Genomic DNA, 18,866 nt, shown 5'->3' with positions numbered 1-18,866 from the left:
TCCACGCCGAAGGGACCTCACCTAGGCTAAGAGAACGATTCAGGAGAGGGTTAACCAACGGGTTAACTACCTCCGCCATCCTCGCCAAGAATTTGGCCGGGCATGGATCAAGCGGTGACCCAGATTTGAGATTGGCCAGCAGAGCCAAGGAAGAGGACATAGATAAAGGCGGGAAGTCTGACAAGACAGGTCCCGAGGGCATCGATGGAACAAAGCCAACATCGGGGCCAGGCGGGGCAGCCGCCTGCCGCGGTGGAAACGACTCCTGTATCGTCTTGATCTTCGCGGTAAAGAAGCAAGCCAGATCCGAAGCCCACTTCTGAGTGGGAACGGACTGGGCCACGTTCGACCGCGGGGTGATGTATTCCCTAACGATCGAGAAGATCTCTTTACAGGAGTTCGAGGCATCCTCGATCCTCCTGGCAAAATAGCTTTTCTTCTCAACCAGAATCGCTCGGTGATAGGCTTTGACCATAGTCCTATATTCGAGCTTGGCTTCTAGATTGTACTGGGCTCGCCAGGTCCTTTCAGCCACCTTGCACTGCCTGCGAGAAGCAAGCAGTGCACCCATAAACCACGGGGCAGAGACCCGCTTAGGTAATAATCGAGGAGGTCTAACCGTGGCCAGGTCATTTAGCCTCTCCTCAAGCCAGGCCTGCAAGGATTCCAGGTCACTATCCAGATCTCCCGTCAGCAGGCACGGATGTTCATGTAGTGCTTTAGACAGCAATTCAGGAGTCACCTGATGCAGCGCCCTTGTCTCTGAACCAAGCTGCCTAGAGGCATTGCTCCGAGGTCTCTTATTGGCCGGTATATAAAACTGTACCAGGCGATGGTCGGTCCAGAGCACCGGCAGAAGTGCTGTCACCTCTATGGGAGAAGAGGAAAAGACCTGGTCCAAGATATGGCCTTTGTCGTGCGTAGGTTCAAAGATAAAAGGGGCTAAGCCCAATTAAGCCCCATATTCTGTCCACTTTTCGTTTAGCCTGTAGACCCCTAGTATTTGCCAGAGCATATTCCATATTATATATCTCTTTAACAAGACTCCACCACTCAATAACCTTTGGTGAATTTTGTTGAATCCAATCTCTAGCAATAGTCAATCGAGCACAAGTAATTAGAATATTCAATAAATCACATAGTACAGTATTTACCCCTGACGTACCTATAAATACATCTCTTAGCGAGAGCGTAATAGGGATACCAAGTTTAGTAGAAATAATTTTGGTTACTCCATTCCAAAATTCACCAAGATTTGGGCACAAAAAAAACATATGGATAATATCAGCTCCTTGCATATCACATTTAGGACATTTTGTACGATCGCTGAAGTTATTATTATTCGATGCCCATTTAAGAATCCGATCTGGTGTATGGTATAGATGACATATAGTTTTAAATAGCTGTAGCTTTAGATTTGAGGATTGAACAGCAAGATTGAGGCTATTTAAGGAAGAAGTAATAAAGTCTGGTGTTATTTCCATTGTAAGCTTATTAGGCTTCAGCAGCTTTACTGAAGAAAACAGTTGACTCTACGAGCATGCTCCATTGTCCCTTCTCGCTGCACACATGAAGCGAGGTGAGTCGCTTCAGCAGCTCTCTCCTGTTTGCTGAACTTTAGAGCCCAGGACTTCCCTCATTCTCCTTTGCGCTTCCAGGTGAGGTGAGAAACACCTCCGCCTGTCTGCATGCTAGCTCACATGGTGGGTCTGCAGGACCGAGAGGTCATCGTTTAGTGGTGGCAAGTGCAAAACAAACTGGCCTGGCTATAATGTGCTAACTCATACAAACGCAGGCATGTACACATCCTGTTAGTGCATCAGTATATTAAATCTGGACCTATTAGCTATTTCAGTCATTGTCTGAAGTATAGAGGCTGACAGTCTTTATTTTCTAAAATATGTTTTTTTTTTTAGATTTGTGATATCATTTCGAAGTGGGAGCAGGCTTCTAAAGAACAGCAACCTGGTAAATGCGAAGGCACAAAGACTGTGCGCCTCACATATAAGAACAGGTATTTGATGCTCGATATAGGTACTAATATACACATTTCCATTATGTTGTCAAAATAGATTTGTTTAGAACAGAAAAAATATCCATGGTCAAAAATTTCAAAATTCAAGACCCTTTTAAAAAAAATTTAAAACAAGCAAGACCGGTTTGTAGAGTTGGCAAAGCAAGTCTCAAAGCCTAAGTATGTTTAAAAAGCATCAAGGATCTGATATATTTTCTAATCTCAAACAATTTTAATGTTATGTTTAGTGGGAAAAATGGGAAAAGCCAACCACTTAAATGTGTACATATGGGTAAAATACATTATCCTTATTGTGTAGATGATCACGAGGAATGCTTCCATTATAGTTCAGATTTTTTTCATATATTATATTCACAGTAATAAATACACATGAAGTTTTCTTCTCAAGAATTCTCCGTGGGGTCCCCTATAGTTCTAATCTTATTAACCTAATGCATCTAATTTTCAAATGCAAGGCGCTCTTTGGGCCTGTTTGATTTAGACTGGGGATTGAAGATCAACATACGCGCAGGTGATATGTAAGTGGAATTCTGATATTCATATTGTACATTTGACTTCCTAGCCTGAGCTCTCTGGGATATTAAAACCAAGTTGACATGTCCTTGTAATTGTCCCAAAAAATCACCTAAACTATCCCTTAAGGGCGTCATGATTTCTGTTCTTGAATACAATGCTGCTTTCCATTTGTCTATTCTTTTTTAACATATTGGTTTTCTTTATTGCAGGCTCTGCTTCTCCATGCAAGCTCGTGGAGAGACAGAGAGGGAAAAGTTGCTGTTAATGTATCAGACAAACGACCAAATAGTGAAAGGGCTGTTTCCGGTGAACAAGGACTTGGCGTTGGAAATGGCAGCTCTCTTAGCCCAGGTACCTTACTACACCTCTAGCCACTAAACGCCATAGGTTGTTCGCCCTAAAATGGATTTGTTGTATGTATTTATTTGTAATTTTGTATAGCGTGGATGTGGTGCTAGGGTATTAGAGAGCTATACAAAGTTAGTACAATTATAGAAATACCCAATGACGCTGTTCACATTGTCTGACAAAGGACTCAACTGTAAGGAATTCTCAAATGAAGCATTGTGGGTGATTTATATGGCTGAAAAAAAGGTGGAATTAAGAATACATTTTCAGATATAGAACATAGTGTGTCAAGGTAGATCAAATGATCCTTTGTGGTTGCGGGTAATAGTGTCATCCTTCAGGATTAGATTTTACTCTATGGTACTTGTTTACCATGTAGCACAGTCGGATGTACGATGTAACAACGCGTGTTATTACAACGCGTGCTGTTACATCGCAGTCGTTACAATGACTGCATGTTACAACGCTATGCCTTTACAACGCAAGTCTTTACATCGACTTGCGCTAGGTGGTGTGCTAACACTAAAAAAGTGTAATTTACTATTCCAAATCCAGTCCACTTATCAGTAGGGAAGGTGTTGGGATAGTAAACTACACTATTTTTAATGTTAGCACGCCATCTAGCGCAAGTCGATGTAAAGACTTGCGTTGTAAAGGCATAGCGTTGTTACATGCGGTCGTTGTAACGACCGCGATGTAACAGCACTGCGGTGTACTGACCGCGTTGTAAAGGATGTTTCCCAGCACGGTCATGTTGGGGTAAGGTTGCGGGGGCCAGTGACACAGGAAGCGCAACAGAGCGGCTGCGCACCCCTTTCTTGAATCCTTCTGCGTACAGCCATCTGGAGGGTGCAGCAGGGGTGAATAGTGACGTCGAGGCCGGTTCGTGGCCCTGAGAAGCTCTTGTGAGCACTGCTGCTGCTTTTTGTTTTGTTACTGGAGACGATATTGCAGCACTGCTGCAAAACTGGTGCCCAGTGATAAAACTGGTCCGCACAGCCGCAAAACTGGTTCCCGCCCCTCCAGCCCACTGGGTAAACGTCTGATGCCAGCTACAGCCAGTCCGGCCCGGGCTACCTGGCTTCCTCCACATAGCGGCACACTGCTCCTGATGATCAGGCATTTGGAGTCGCTTGGTGCCTCTCTGCCACCATCCTTGGCACTGGGTGGTGCTGTGTGGGATATACCCTCAAAAAACGGTATATGCTTGTCTTGGGTCTTCTCTTTGCTCTACTCGATGTAAAAGGCCTTGTTAAGGGTCTACGTGAAGCATTTCACATCTCCGTTGACCCTGTGGCCATTGTGATACAATATTCTGGTGTTTAATCACTAGCTGACCCAGGTATTTGCTAAACCTAACTCCTAATCCTGATTTCTGTAGACAGTCCAATTGTAGCAAATTGTAGCAAATGTTTTGTCCAGCAGAGGGCATACATTGTGAAAGAACATAAAGTGTTCAACCATAGAGAACTTGGAATGTCCTTTGATCAACACTATCAGTCATCCATCCGAGAGATGCCACCTCAAGTAGGACCCAAATCACTCAGTTGCATGAACTTTTATGGTGTGAGTGGGAGACTACAGTACATCTCAGGGACCCATCTCCTTCGTGGTGAAGTGGAAGTAGGCTCTGGTATTGATGGAGCGGTAATTTCTTCTGGTAGTTTCTCAATGTAAAACCCATATGCTACCTCTAATATACTGCTCAAAAGGTGTTGGGCCCTTCACACCATGTATTACCTTCAGGAGACTTTAAATAATAATGAACAGTAAAAACTGCAATTATTATTCAAGCCAATAAAGAGAGTTGTTGAGTATTTTAAAGGGTTTTATTTTCTAGTCAAAAGTAAATTTTTCTCTGACCCTTTATCCATTAGTAAAATATCAATCAGGTTACAGAATTTGGAAAACAGGAAAAATATCAATAACACATTACAGTCTGCATATAAGCATTACATGTAGGAAAGAAAATATGGCGCAAAATTCTTAAAGAGTTTGTAAGAAAAATAGTCTTGCAAGGCTAATCAATAATTAAATAGCAAAAATCTCCCATTAAGAGAAATAAATGCATAAGTCAAATAAATCTTTTCAGACCTAATTAATTAGTCAAAGCATAAACTTAAAGTTTAGCATCTAGTTCTATCCTGATCAGCTACACTCTCTGTCTGTCTGTGTCTAAAGAGCAAGCAGCCCCTCCTTCACCAGACCTCAAAGGAATGTGGCCTGCAGTGCCAAAATATGACGTGGAAGCAAGAAACCTCCCCCTGACTCTCCTCGGACGCCCAAGGCTGCACCCGTGACGATCTCGTACCTAACCCATAGAATGAAGCAAAGCCTAAGCCAAAATGAGCAAGAAGCCAGCTGAGCTGAGAACGCCAGCCCCTCCTCCGGAGAGGTCATTATTTATACTCTAATCCTTGGCAGACTACACAAAGATGTTTCATTTTCAGGAAAACTTGTACGTGATTGGTCAGTCATGATGGCAAGAGTTCTCACTACCCTGACTCATTCTAAAAACCTGACTTTACCAGTTTTAACAAAAGAAGCATACATGAATAACTACATTTATAAACATTTGCAACATTTACTAGGAAAAAATTTTCATTCTAATTCTTCCTTCCTTCCTTTCACAGCGAAGTAGGACGGATACTTTAGGTAGCTGGTACATTGGCATAATCACAAGAATGTACAGCTGTCCTGGGCGTAATGTGCGGAGTGGGGCTCCGCGGAGCTACGCGAAGTGGGCGCAAAACTACGCCCACCCGCGCACTCCGCGTAGCCCCACTACGCGCCGCCCGCCTCCCTCCCGCCCTCCCTAAATATTTAAATAAAAGGATTGAAAGGTTTTAAAAACACTTACCTTGTCCGCCGCGTCCCCGGGGCTCCCTCTCCCGTCCCTGGATTCGCGCCGCCGCCATTTCGGATACTAATGCGCATGCGCGGGTGCCCGCGCATGCGCATTTCTCATGAGAAATGCGCATGCACGGCCGCCCGCGCATGCGCATTAGTATCCGAAATGGCGGCGGCGCGAATCCAGGGACGGGAGAGGGAGCCCCGGCGACGCGGCGGACAGGTAAGTGTTTTTAAAACCTTTCAATCCTTTTATTTAAATATTTAGGGAGGGCGGGAGGGAGGCGGGTGGCGGCCGGCTACGCACTGTCTGCGGAGCGTGCGTAGTGCCGCCTGGCTACGCCGGCTACGCAAAATGCGTAGGAGACGGCACTACGCGCACTCCGTGCACGGAGCGTAGCTGGCCGCCCACCGTTAATGTACAGTTCAAGATGTCCTTGACTCCTTTAGGGAAGCTGGTGTCTGCACATGCTCTCTTCTCTTTTAATGCAAGCCATAGCCTTGCTGGATTCACAGGCAGCCATGTTTTGTGTAGGCCCCAAAAATAAAACAGACACAAAGAAAATAATATTTTCATGTAAATCAGCCCATTATGTTTCCCAACTCCATACTAATACCCCTTATAAATGTTTACCTAGCCAAGCTATTAGTTTCAAGCAGCTTTTCTATTGTTTATGACAAGATGCAAAATAAATGTGCAATGTGCAACATAGCATTTTCATGTTTTAGTGTAAATTATAAAAGCACACACAGTTAATATAGCACACACAGCAACATGCTTTAGTGTTTTAGATAGCTTTTCATGCAAAAAAAGCATTTAGCCCCCTGTGTGGTGTTTGGTGCATTTATTAATTCACACACATTATAAAAAGAGGTGTTATTAACTGAAAATATTTATCAAAATATGCAACAAATCAAAGTCTCTTAAGACAGGAATAGTGAATTTAGATTACAAGGGATGAGCTGGGAAGAGAGCCTCCAGGCTTACCACTCGGCCTGTGACATTGCCAGAGCTAATCATGCTAACAGCACCATACTTAAGGCCCAAAATAGACCTAAGGCTCTGTTTAAATTAGTAAAAGATCTTTCTGGCATGTCCTCTGCTCCAAAAGGCCCTTCTTTGGATACTTCCCAATGCAATGTTCTGGCTGAATTCTTTTTGGATAAAATCGACAAAATCTATGCTATCCTGGACGCCACTCCCAATGTCCCTACTATCCCTGAGCCCGTACTTCCTACCCCCTGCTGCACTGTTGCTGATGATGGTATTCATACTACCTCCCCAATTCATTCTTGGGAGTCGATATCTCTCCCGCTCCTCCGTAAATATTTACATGAAATAAAATCGGGCTCACCTCTTGACCCTCTGCCCCCTCAAATAATGGGCACCTTGGACCCAGACCTGCTTCAGATCATTTTAGACATGCTGAATGCCTCACTGGAGGAGGCTACAGTCCCCAATGAATGGAAACACGCAATGGTGGTTCCATTGCTAAAGAAGGCCAATGCAGATTCTAATAACCCTTCTAATTTTCGTCCTATTTCTCTCCTTCCCTGTTATTCTAAAATTCTTGAAAAACATGTGAACTCTCTTATCACCTCTTATGTAGAATCTTCTCACCTCCTTCACTGCTCTCAGTCTGGGTTCAGGGCTGGCTTCTCCACGGAGACTACGCTTCTTGGTGTGTCTGAGACCATCAGGAAACAGGTGGACAATGGGGAGACTGTGGCACTCATCTTACTTGATTTGAGTGCCGCATTTGACACCGTCTCCCACTCCATCCTATTGTCTACCTTGCAATCCGTGGGGATTGATGGCACAGCTCTGGCCTGGATTGCTAGTTTTCTCTCTAATCGCACTTTTCAAGTCTTTTCCTCTACTTCTGTTTCTTCTATCTATTCTTCCCCTCACGGTGTTCCCCAAGGGTCGATTCTTAGTCCCCTCTTCTTCAATCTTTATGTGAGACCGCTTGCTTTCTTGGCAGAGCAAGCGGGTCTCACAATATATTCCTATGCTGACGACACTCAAATCGTCTACTCACTTTCTACCAAAAATCAATCGCCTACATCTTCCTTGCAGTCTGGCTTGGAACAGATCTCCAACTGGATGCAGAGACATAAACTAAAACTCAATGGGGACAAAACGGAGCTGCTCCTATTCGGTCCCAATACATCTTTGTGGGGCCCACAACATTGGCCACCACAGATGGGCCGTTACCTACCCCTTCAGATTCAGCCCGTAATCTAGGGGTTCTGCTTGACAACCAGTTGTCACTGAAGCAACATGTTGTAAAGGTCTCTGCCACCCGTACCACCATCATCAGGTGGCTTAGAAAAATCACATGGATGCTTCCAGTGGATACCCTGAGAACCGTGGTCCAAGCCCTTGTCATCTCACGGATGGACTACGGGAACATACTACTTCTGGGCGCCTGTAAGGAGGTATTAAAGAAATTTCAGGTGGTTCAGAACATGGCTGTGCGCCTGATATGTAACTTACCTGCTAGGTCTTCGGCCTCTACCCATCTGCGCAAACTGCATTGGCTACGAATTGAGAGCCGTATCAAATTCAAAGCCCTTTGCATGATGCACCGTATTAAAATGGATAAAGCCCCGAAATATCTATTTTCCTTGGTCCAGCAGTATGTTCCCTCTCGCACCTTAAGATCTTCTACTCAAAACAAGTTTCAAATTCCACGGGTCAAGCGAGCCAAAATGGGTGGACGCGCATTCGCCTTACAGGCTCCTTCCTTATGGAACTCTATGCCCCAATTTTTGCGCTCGGAAGTCTGCTATATGACATTCCGTAAAGGCATCAAGACCTGGCTTTTTAACATGTAACTGCCATGCCCTTGGTTTTTACACTGGGTCATCTTCCGTTTGCTCTAGCGCCGGGAAACCTCCGGGTAGCTGCGCGCTCAATAAATGTAATTATAATAATAATAATAATCTTCAAAGCTAAATAGGCCACTTATCACAAGTTTTTCTCTACACTGCAAAAACACATGTTAATTCAGCAAAAGCATTTCAGACTGAATAGGCCTCACTTTCATGTTTTTCATGTGCCATGTTTTTAACTTGCACCAAAATGTGCGTGGCAATTTAAATGCAGTCTGTCTGTAGCACAAAAATAAAACAATGCCTGACTGCAGATGAACTCTGCTCCATCAGTATCTGCATCTTCATTGCAGAGGATTACTTCACTGATGCCTGCCAGCCTTAAGGGCTGCAGTCCTCCATATGCATAGATCTGGGTATGCGTCGAGGTTATGGGGCTTGTGGCTTCAGAGCTTGGTCCAGCTTTGGATACATGATTTTGACTGATGCACCAGTGCTAATCAGCACCTTTACCAGCATATATTTGATAGTCAATACACGGATGGGCTGGGATTGACTAGGCCTGGTGTGGTGTATGGGATGGATGTATGTCATTACTTCGCATACTAATACCACGCATGCTATTACAACGCGGGTATTACTACGCAATGTCAATGACATCGCATTCCATTACATCCCATACTTTTACCACTAGTATGCCTTTACCACGCATGCCATTACAACGCAAAGGCATGCGTGGTAAAGCTATACTCGTGGTAAAAGTATGCAAGGTAAGTGACAACCCTACCCCTACACCTACACAACACACTACTCCCACCCCTACACCACCCCTAACCCAAAAACACTACCACACTACACTACCCACACTACTCCCACCCCTACACTACCCTAAACCCTAAAACACAACTACGCTACCCACACTACTCCCACCCCTACACTACCCCAACCCAAAAACACTACCACACTACTACACTACCCACACTACTCCCCCCCCTACACTACCCTAAACCCTAAAACACTACTACGCTACCCACACTACTCCCACCCCTACACTACCCCAACCCAAAAACACTACCACACTACTACACTACCCACACTACTCCCACCCCTACACTACCCTAAACCCTAAAACACTACTATGCTACCCACACTACTCCCACCCATACACTACCCTAAACCCTAAAACACTACTACGCTACCCACACTACTCCCACCCCTACACTACCCCGACCCAAAAACACTATCACACTACTACGCTACCCACACTACTCCCACCCCTACACTACCCTAAACCCTAAAACACTACTACGCTACCCACACTACTCCCACCCCTACACTACCCTAAACCCTAAAACACTACTACGCTACCCACACTACTCCCACCCCTACACTACCCTAAACCCTAAAACACTACTACGCCACCCACACTACTCCCACCCCTACACTACCCCGACCCAAAAACACTATCACACTACTACGCTACCCACACTACTCCCACCCCTACACTACCCTAAACCCTAAAACACTACTACGCTACCCACACTACTCCCACTCCTACACTACCCTAAACCCTAAAACACTACTACGCTACCCACACTACTCCCACCCCTACACTACCCTAAACCCTAAAACACTACTACATTACCCACACTACTCCCACCCCCTACACTACCCTAAACCCTAAAACACTACTACGCTACCCACACTACTCCCACCCCTACACTACCCGAATACACTACAATAAACAAACACTACAACACTACACTACCCTAAAACCTAAATCACTACACTACATAAACATTACACTACCCTCCCTAATACACTACACTAAACAAACACGACAACACCACAACACACACTAAAACGTTTTTTTTTTAAAAACACTACATTTAAACTACCCTAAACCCTACGAAAGTAACCCCCACCCCATGCACAAACCCCCTTACCTCTCTCCTCTCCAGCGTCACCATCGGATCCTGCTTCCTCCTTCCTGCTTGCTTCACGTCGTTGTGAGGAAACAGCCTAAGTTTCCTCCCAACGACGTGGATAGCCGCCCCGCCATTACACATTACATCGCATGCGTTGTAAAAGCACATGCGATGTAATGGTATGCGTGGTTTCACCACGCGTTGTAACATCGCATGCGTTGTAATGCATGCAATGTAAAAGCAACGCGTGGTAAAACCCGCGTTGTAATGGTTGTTCCCCGGTGTATGATACCAAGAAATCTCTTAGTCATCATATTTGTTCTGTTTTTCTTGTATCTTGGCCCTGGCGGTGGTTAGCAGATAGTTGTGTTCCAGAGTCAGTTGTTGCTGGGCAGAAGTGGTGAATTGCTTCACTAAGATTTGTTTGTTCTCACTCGCCCCTCTGCATGCTTAAGCAAAAAGGTCAGCTCTGCTGCATCTGGAACGGATCTTTCTTGAGGGGGAATGGTTGTCTTGCACTCAGGGGTCCAAAACACAGTCTCTGCATCGAGTCATTGTATTGTGTTATGCCCTAGTCAGTTGTTGTGGTGGAGCCCTCCTCTTTACGGTGCTTACCACCTCTTCCTTCACGCATTCCCATCTTTGATTGCCTATGTATTCTGGGCCTCTTGTCAGCACTGCCTCCTTCTGCCCTGTGGTTCGACAGACCATGGGGTGGGTATTCCTGGTTGGATCAGCATTAGGCATTATAGTATTGATGATCTACACCCTTGGATGAATGATGCTCTGATTTCTTTCCCTTGATTGTTGTCAGTGCTGGTGTTGGCTAGTTCCCTTAGTTGGGCCTGAATATCGTCTGCCGTGTCTCCTTCCTTCTGCCAGGCTTGTTGTAGGTTGAATCTCTCATAGTCTGGTTTAAGCTATGGATCAAAATAGGCATTCAATGTGGCTATCGCTGCATCATAGCCTTGGTCAGCCCCTGCCCCCCGGAGGTTCTCAAACAGCATGTATGCCTCTTCTCCTGTGAAGTGCAGCCAAAGGGACCTCTTCACTCGTCCATCTGTCTCTCTTGTTGCTCAAAAGTATTTATTCATGCAGCAGACATTCTCTAATTGGGGACTGCTGCTGCTAGATCCACCAACTCACTAACAACTACACCGCCATGCAGGCACATGTTGCTAACCCTCCCTGTGAGGAAGTCATGGGTGGCAGCAATTTATGATGCACTGATGTAGGTTGAGGTTCATCAGCCATGCCTCCGTGGTCTTGGTTGCAATTAAGTTTACTGCAGCTGGTCTTAAGTGTCTATACTATCCTGAGGGAGCCTCTGTGACCATAGTGTGTCTCTAGGTGGTGTCCTGACAGTCTTCAGGCAGCTCACGGTCTTTTAGATCAGCTCTGATCTGTTTACACCTGTTGCAAGTACAGTGGCAGCAGTTATGTTATGTTATGCTATTAAAATTTATAGAGCGCACGTATACCCGTAGGTGTCTTGGCGCTATGGACAGGCGAGGAAGTCTGCACTGTCGACTAGTTCTGGAATAGCCAGGTTTTCAAGCCTTTCCGAAAGCCGATGAGAGAGGAAGAATTTCTGAGCTCAAGAGGCAGCGTGTTCCAAAGTTTGGAGGTAAAAAAATGGAAACTACGCCCACCCCATTGCACAGTGCGGGTTATTGGTACCTGGAGTAGTTTAGAGCCCGAGGACCGAAGATTCCTGGTCGGTTCGTACCAGGAGAACAGGTTTTGAAAAAAGGTCGGCCCTTTGTTGTTGAGGGCCTTAAAGGCTATGGACAGAGCCTTGAATTTAATCCGTTGCTCCACCGGAAGCCAATGCAACTTGCGGATTTCAGCGGTGACTGAGTGAGTTCTGGGGATATTGAGAAGCAGTCTGGCGGCCGAGTTTTGCACACTTTGTAGTTTTTTGAGACATTATTTTTGGGCATTGCCTAGTAATCCGTTGCAATAGTCCAGTTTGGCATCTACTGGAATGTATGGGAGAATTTTTCTGATCTTTTTAATAAGAAAGTGGCTTGCTGAGACAATAGCGTTTGTGTGATGAATTAAAGTAAGTTTAGAATCAAGCCACACCCCTAGGTTCTTAACTTTTTCCGCCGGTTTAGGGGGTTCACCCATCTCCACTGGCCACCAAAGGTTACCCCAGCATGGTTAGACATTGCCAAAAGTTAAGATCTCAGTTTTAGAGGAGTTTAACTTGAGGCTGTGGGTGTTCATCCAGCAATTGACCGTACGCATGCAAATTTGAAATTGTGTAGCGGGAGATGGATCTTTTTTATGTATTGTTATGGCAATCTGAGTGTCGTCAGCATATGACGTGAGGCAGAACCCAAAGTTCTGAATTATTGGGGCCAGCTCTGAGACGTACACGTTAAAAAGTGACGGGCTCAAGGACGAGCCCTGAGGCACTCCACAAGGGAGGGTGTAAGTATCCGAGCGGTAGGCATCCAGCTCAACCGTGAGTCTTCTATCTTTGAGGAAAGAGGATAGCAGAGCCAATGCTGTGCCCCCGATCCCTATTCTCTCGAGCCGCTCATGCAAGAGAGAATGGTCAACCGTATCAAATGCGGCTGACAGATCGAGGAGTATGAGCATGGCTGTCCGCCCCGATCCATCGCCATCCTGATCTCTTCTGTAGCTTTAATTAGTGCTGTCTCAGTGCTGTGCTCTCGGCGGAAGCCGAACTGAGATGGATCCAGCAAGTTATTATCATTGATGAATTGAGTCAATTGGGAGTTCATCATTTTATCGATTATTTTGGCTGGTAGTGGAAGCCTGGCAATAGGGCGGTAGTTATTAGGGTCAGTGGGCTCCAGTGAGGGTTTCTTGAGCAATGGGAAGATGGAGGTATCTTTCCAGGTTGAAGGAAAACAGCCAGTCCTAAACATGGAATTGAAGATATCTGTGAGACCTGGGCTAACCACATCGCCGATTTCTTTAAGAATTATCGGTGGGCAGGGATCAAAGGGGGATCCGGATTTGGAATCTTGGATGTATCTGGCTACGGTCTCAACAGAGACAGGAGAAAAGGCAAGCAGAGTGTTGGTAGTATGCTCACTGCAAGAGGAATCTGTCGATGTTAGAGGGGCAGAGTTCTGAAAGTTATTGAAAATGTTCAACACTTTGGATTTAAAGGCTGTTGCAATATTATCGCAAAGCTCTTGATCGCATTTAATTGCTGGACTTTTTATCGAAGTGAGTATGTTCACCACTCGAAAGAGTTCCTTAGGAGAGTTTTTTGCTTCCTTGATTTGTCTGGTATAGAAATCCTTTTTGTTAGCTATTAGATGATTTTTATAATGCAATAGTGCTGTTTTGTAAGCAGATTTCAGGATGGGGCAATACGTTGTGCGCCAGCGTCTTTCTAATTGCCGGCAGTGCTGTTTTTCCTGCCGAAGATCTTCAGAAAACCAGAGAGCTGAGTAGTTTTGTCTATTTCCTGAAATTTTCTTAAAAGGAACGGTGGTCTTAAATGCGTCGTTAAGCCATTTAGAGTATTCTGGGGCTGAAACTTCGGGGGACCCTAGGAATGAGGGACAGGACTTTTCTAGCAGAGAGCGAAGGGATTGCTTGTCCATGAGATCCCATTTTCTTTTGGTAGTAGTAGCGGTCTTTGGTACCTTGGACGATCCCAAGGGGGTAGGAGGAAATGCAAATTTGATCAATGCGTGGTTGGACCACGTTAGAGCCAGCGTTTCCATAGGCGCGAGGTTATTAATAGAAGAGAAGAAACCATCTAAGGTATGGCCAGCCTCATGAGTGGAGGTCTGAATTTTTTGGGAGAGACCTACTGCTTCCAGGGTCTCTAGTAATGCTTCTGTCTCCCTTTTGGCTTTATCCTCGAGATAGAAGTTAAAGTTTCTGAGGATGGTGAATTCATCATTTTGTAAACTGGATTCTAAGAGGCTGTCGATATTAGAGATAAAATGGCTCCTGAAAACGGGAGGCCGATATAGAAGGATACCTTTGAAGGTTTGTTTAGTGTTCAGTTCAATGATGAAGAGTAAGGACTCATAAAGAGATGTAGAAGTCGGGTAAAACCTGACTGGGAAATGGTCCCTTAGTATAATCACCACCCCTCCCCCGCGTTTGAGAGGCCTGTCGACCCTTATTGCCTGGTAACCTGTCGGAGCTGCAGTAACAAAGTCAGGGTCAGATGCAGCATCAGCCCATGTCTCGGTCAGGCAAAGTACATCCAGATCGTGATCGATAATGAGTTGAGATATTTCGTATTTGTTTAGCTAATAATCTCACATTTACTAGGCCTCCCTTTAAGGTGGAACTCATCCCAGGGGAGGTGGAGTTGCTATTTTTGCGGACTGGGCTGTCTGAAATGCCCTGGTTCTCAAAGATTCCGGGAGGGAGAAGCCACAGGTGCAGGCTGTATGCGGGTTGCCTGGTATCAATGTACAACAGTTGGGGATTATAGTGTTGAGACAACGAAGCGCAGTAGAGTCGTAGTTCAAGATGCAAGGAGTGGAAAGGGCAGGGGTTTTGGCACTAGGCACGGGCCAGGCGCGGACGGGCGCAGACGGGCTTGCCTTTGGCGCGCCTTCTGTAGCCTAACCTGGACAGAACCAGAGATTGGACTATTTGTTTTAAGGATTCTTCAGGTATGAAGAATTCTTATCTGGGGTTGTGCTTCTTTTGCCAAGGCATTTATCCATCACAGAAGCGTGAGATTTTTGCCAAGTGTAAAGTGTAGTGACCTTTTGCATTCAATGAAGGATGGTTGACAATTGGGCATGGGTGAAATGCCCAGGGTCGGACTGGTAACCAAAACCGGCCCTGGCTAAGTGCTCGGCTGGCCCCGGGGGGGGTGTGACCGAGCTATTTAACAGGGCCGGTTTAGGTTGATTTTGTTACAGGGGCCAATACTGCAGCTATGCTGCAAAACTGACCCACACCCTGGCGGCCCACCGGGGAATGCACGGTGCCCGCTACGGCCAGTCCAGCCCTGGAAATGCCCTTCTTTCTATGTGTGAAAAAGCATATAGGATTCTGCCATTTCCTCATCCTCCTCCCAAGGATTTGAAAAAGGCAGGAGAATTGTTCTGCTAAACATTCCTTGCACAAGGAAAGCAAGGAACAAGGAATTTCATTCTGCCCTGTAAGGAGCCGGCCGTTTTAGTTAATTTAATCACAACTACTAGATGCGTCTATACAATAAAAGGAGACAGTCCCAAAAGCATAAGGTTAAAATTCTCTTCAATGAAAGGTTCACAGAATATGTGATTTTCCTTGCTACCCCGATAAAGCAAAATGACCTCAAATGAAGTTTTAATGGTCAGATAACGGTATGTTTTGAAATAAGTAGAGGAATGTTTTAGCAGATTGGTAATGTAAACGTTGTGGCCATAGTGAGATTGTCAAAGGCTTATGTACTGCTTGATGGCAGCATCAAATTAACAAAACTTAATTTAAAGATGGTTCCATAAAAATATTAACTGGTTTACTTCTGTACTATTTTTGGAATATTTGCATTGCGAATTGTAGGTGTGGGGCAACGAGCTACGGATCCACTTATTCTAGTGTTTCACCATAATATGTATGGTAAAATATATGTAGGAATAGGCGAGCATTTAAGTCGTAACCATTCCAAATTCTCTAGAATCAGAGATGCACCATGCAAGATTTTGAGGAAGTGCAGACTTTTTTTATTCCTCTAAACCGTCATGCAATCTTTATTTTTCCCCTTTCAGTTGTGTGCGGCCTAGGAACCCAGTTGTTTAAAAACAGCTATACAAGAGGGATTATGTGATGTCCTATGCAATTATAATATAGTGTTAGATTGAATTATGCTTTTTTTTGTCCTCATTTCACCTTGGATCTGGGCAGATTTTACAAGCCAACTAGGATAGACCTGGGCGCCCTTCGTCTCGCTGCATAGATCCATGCCCCCCCAGGGCTTCCTCACGTAGTTGAGGTCAGGTGTAATCATTGGACCAGGATTTGACCACCATTGATCTAGTAATTTATCAGGTGCAAACGTCGTCCCCAAATTAAAAGGGGAGACCAGATGTTTTCATGTGCTCCTGTCCTGTCTCCCTGGTCCAGACGTGCCATATTCAGCAAAGCTTTTACCCAGTTTTCTCTCTTGGGGGGGATCGGGTCTTTCCACCTCAGGCAGATCTCTCTCCTGGCTATGATTATAAGATATAGTAATAGCCCCTTGTCTATCTGTGACAATGCCTCTCCTGTAAAATCATTTGAGCCAAAAATCACCAGGTTAACGTCAATTTCCAGATCTATACTACAAATGGAATTCAATATTTCCCCCACATTCTTCCAGAATAAACTTAATTCCCTGCATTCAAAGAACATATGAACATTGTCAGCTTTATCTCTTTTACACCTGGGGCATTGACGGATCGAATTTAGCGATTGTAGCCGGAGTATAATAAAGTGGCGGAGAGAGAGGAACATGGCGGCCGCCGACTGAACGGCCGCGGGTGCTCCTCTCCGGGCTCCTAATGGTGGCTTGACTTCGGGGCGAAATTAATAACAAACCCCCCCTCATTAACCTCCCACAGTTATGGTGTGGATCGCAACAAAGGAAGATTCGTTTTTTTCCCCCCCAGTCCCGGTACCTGTTTATTTTCCGGCGTCTGCGGCTGGAGTTGCTGCGGTGGAGACGGGGCGGGGGCTGAGAACCTGTTCCCAGCTCTCCAGATTCGGTGCCGGCGCGTGTGGCGGGAGCGGGCGATTGGAGAGCTGGGTTGAGCTCGGGGCGTTGGAGCTGGGCAGCCTTCGAGTTGGAGGTGGGGAAATGCGGCGAATGCATTTAGACAGACTGGGCGGTTGCCGCGCTGTTGTTTGGACGGTGCTCCTGGCTCAGTTTCTGCGTGTGTGCCTACAGAGCAGGTAGAGGGGTTAGGATTGGGGGCTGGGAAGGACCGGCAAGGATTCAATGCTGAGGAAATCTTGGCGGTTTTTGTGAATGTTTCTCAGCCACTTTATCCACCTGTGGGAGCAGTATTCTTGGGGGTAGCGGTGGTTATTTTTGATTTAATAAAGAACAAATCATTTTTATACCCCCCCCCCCCCAGTAACAGGAAAGACATAACTGAAGGCAAACCTGTTTCAGCAGAGGGGTATATTCTCGCCCCAAACCCACTAGATACTCGTTAAGGGCCAGGGCAGCACATATTGTCTCAAATAAATTGATTACCCACTCGATTATCCCCCAGCGAGTTTCCCCGCCTGTAGCTGAAGTCAACATTGTGGCTAGGAAGAGAAAACATATTAAACAGGAGGGGTGTTTTGGAATCCCAGCGACCCGTTTTTTTTAAAGGGGTAAAACGAAACTAAGGGATTAGAAACCTGCAGAGGCTAAAGTAAGAATTACCCCCTCTTTGAAATCCTATTACCAGGTCATGTCTATTTCCTCCACAAAAATGAATTCTCTACCCCAACCCCAAGTCCCTTCTGGTCCTGAAGCAGCTTCTACACCAAGATTAGAGCCTGAGCAGAACAGTGAGCCGCAGAAGGAAAGCCCCTTATCTGGGTTGAGAGGCGTAGCTGGTACGGATGCCACATTAAAATCAAATCAGGTTTTGGAAGTGCATCCAGCTAGTACCCTTGTTAATAGATTCTCCGTTCTAGACCAACCGGAGAAGGGCATCCAGGGGTCAGACCAACTGTCCAGTAAGCAACAAACTCAACCCAGGGAGGAGGGAGGGCATGGAATGGGTATACAAGATGCATCAGAGCAGTTAATAAAAGGGCAAACCGAAGAGATGGCAAAAGGATCCGCCTTCCCCCCAGAAATTAAGGACACTCATGCTCCAATTTCCCATTCGTTGGCTGATATTCTTTTGGCTCTAAAGGACGAGATGGCAAATAGATTTACAGTTTCCGAGGCAAACCAAGCCGATTTGGCAAATAGATTTCTGGTTCCCAAGGCAAATCAGGCTGCCATGCTGGTCCAGAAACTGGAACTTGTAACCGCAAGGACTGATGCAATTGAGGAGGAGATTCCCAGGATTAAAACCATAATGGAGGCCACCGCGTCAAAGCTGGAAAAACTATCTATCCAAAATAAGGATCTCAAAGATGATCTCGAGAGGTCGGAGAACCATTCAAGGAAAAATAACTTGAAATTCATTAATATCCCCGAAGCAATGGAGGGAGATGACATTAAGGGTTTTCTGATCTCTCTTTTGAAATGCACAGTCCTGAAAGACCACCCCGAAATAGACATAAGCTTTGAAATACAGAGAGTCCATAGAGACGCATTAAAAGGAATCCTGGTTGGTTGAAACCCCGGAAAATTCTGGTTAACTTTTTGTCCTATTCAGTCAAAACCTGTCCCTAATTCGTGAGGTATCGAGGAA

At 45.5% G+C, this 18,866-nt stretch overlaps 1 protein-coding gene across 1 annotated transcript in view; it reads left to right on the top strand.

Annotated features, from left to right (window-relative positions):
- PLEKHH2 (pleckstrin homology, MyTH4 and FERM domain containing H2) overlaps positions 1–18,866 on the top strand; it is a 666,795-nt gene that overhangs the window by 582,889 nt on the left and 65,040 nt on the right. Inside the window, exons 23-24 of the mRNA XM_078649687.1 lie at positions 1,917–2,014; positions 2,761–2,902. Of these exons, the coding sequence (XP_078505813.1) occupies positions 1,917–2,014; positions 2,761–2,902 (240 nt within the window). The remainder of the gene's footprint in view (positions 1–1,916; positions 2,015–2,760; positions 2,903–18,866) is intronic.

Source organism: Lissotriton helveticus, chromosome 6, assembly GCF_964261635.1.
Source record: "Lissotriton helveticus chromosome 6, aLisHel1.1, whole genome shotgun sequence".
NCBI lineage: Eukaryota > Metazoa > Chordata > Amphibia > Caudata > Salamandridae > Lissotriton > Lissotriton helveticus.
The sequence above is the reverse complement of the archived record's forward strand: the minus strand, read 5'-3'. Positions and strand labels throughout refer to the sequence as shown.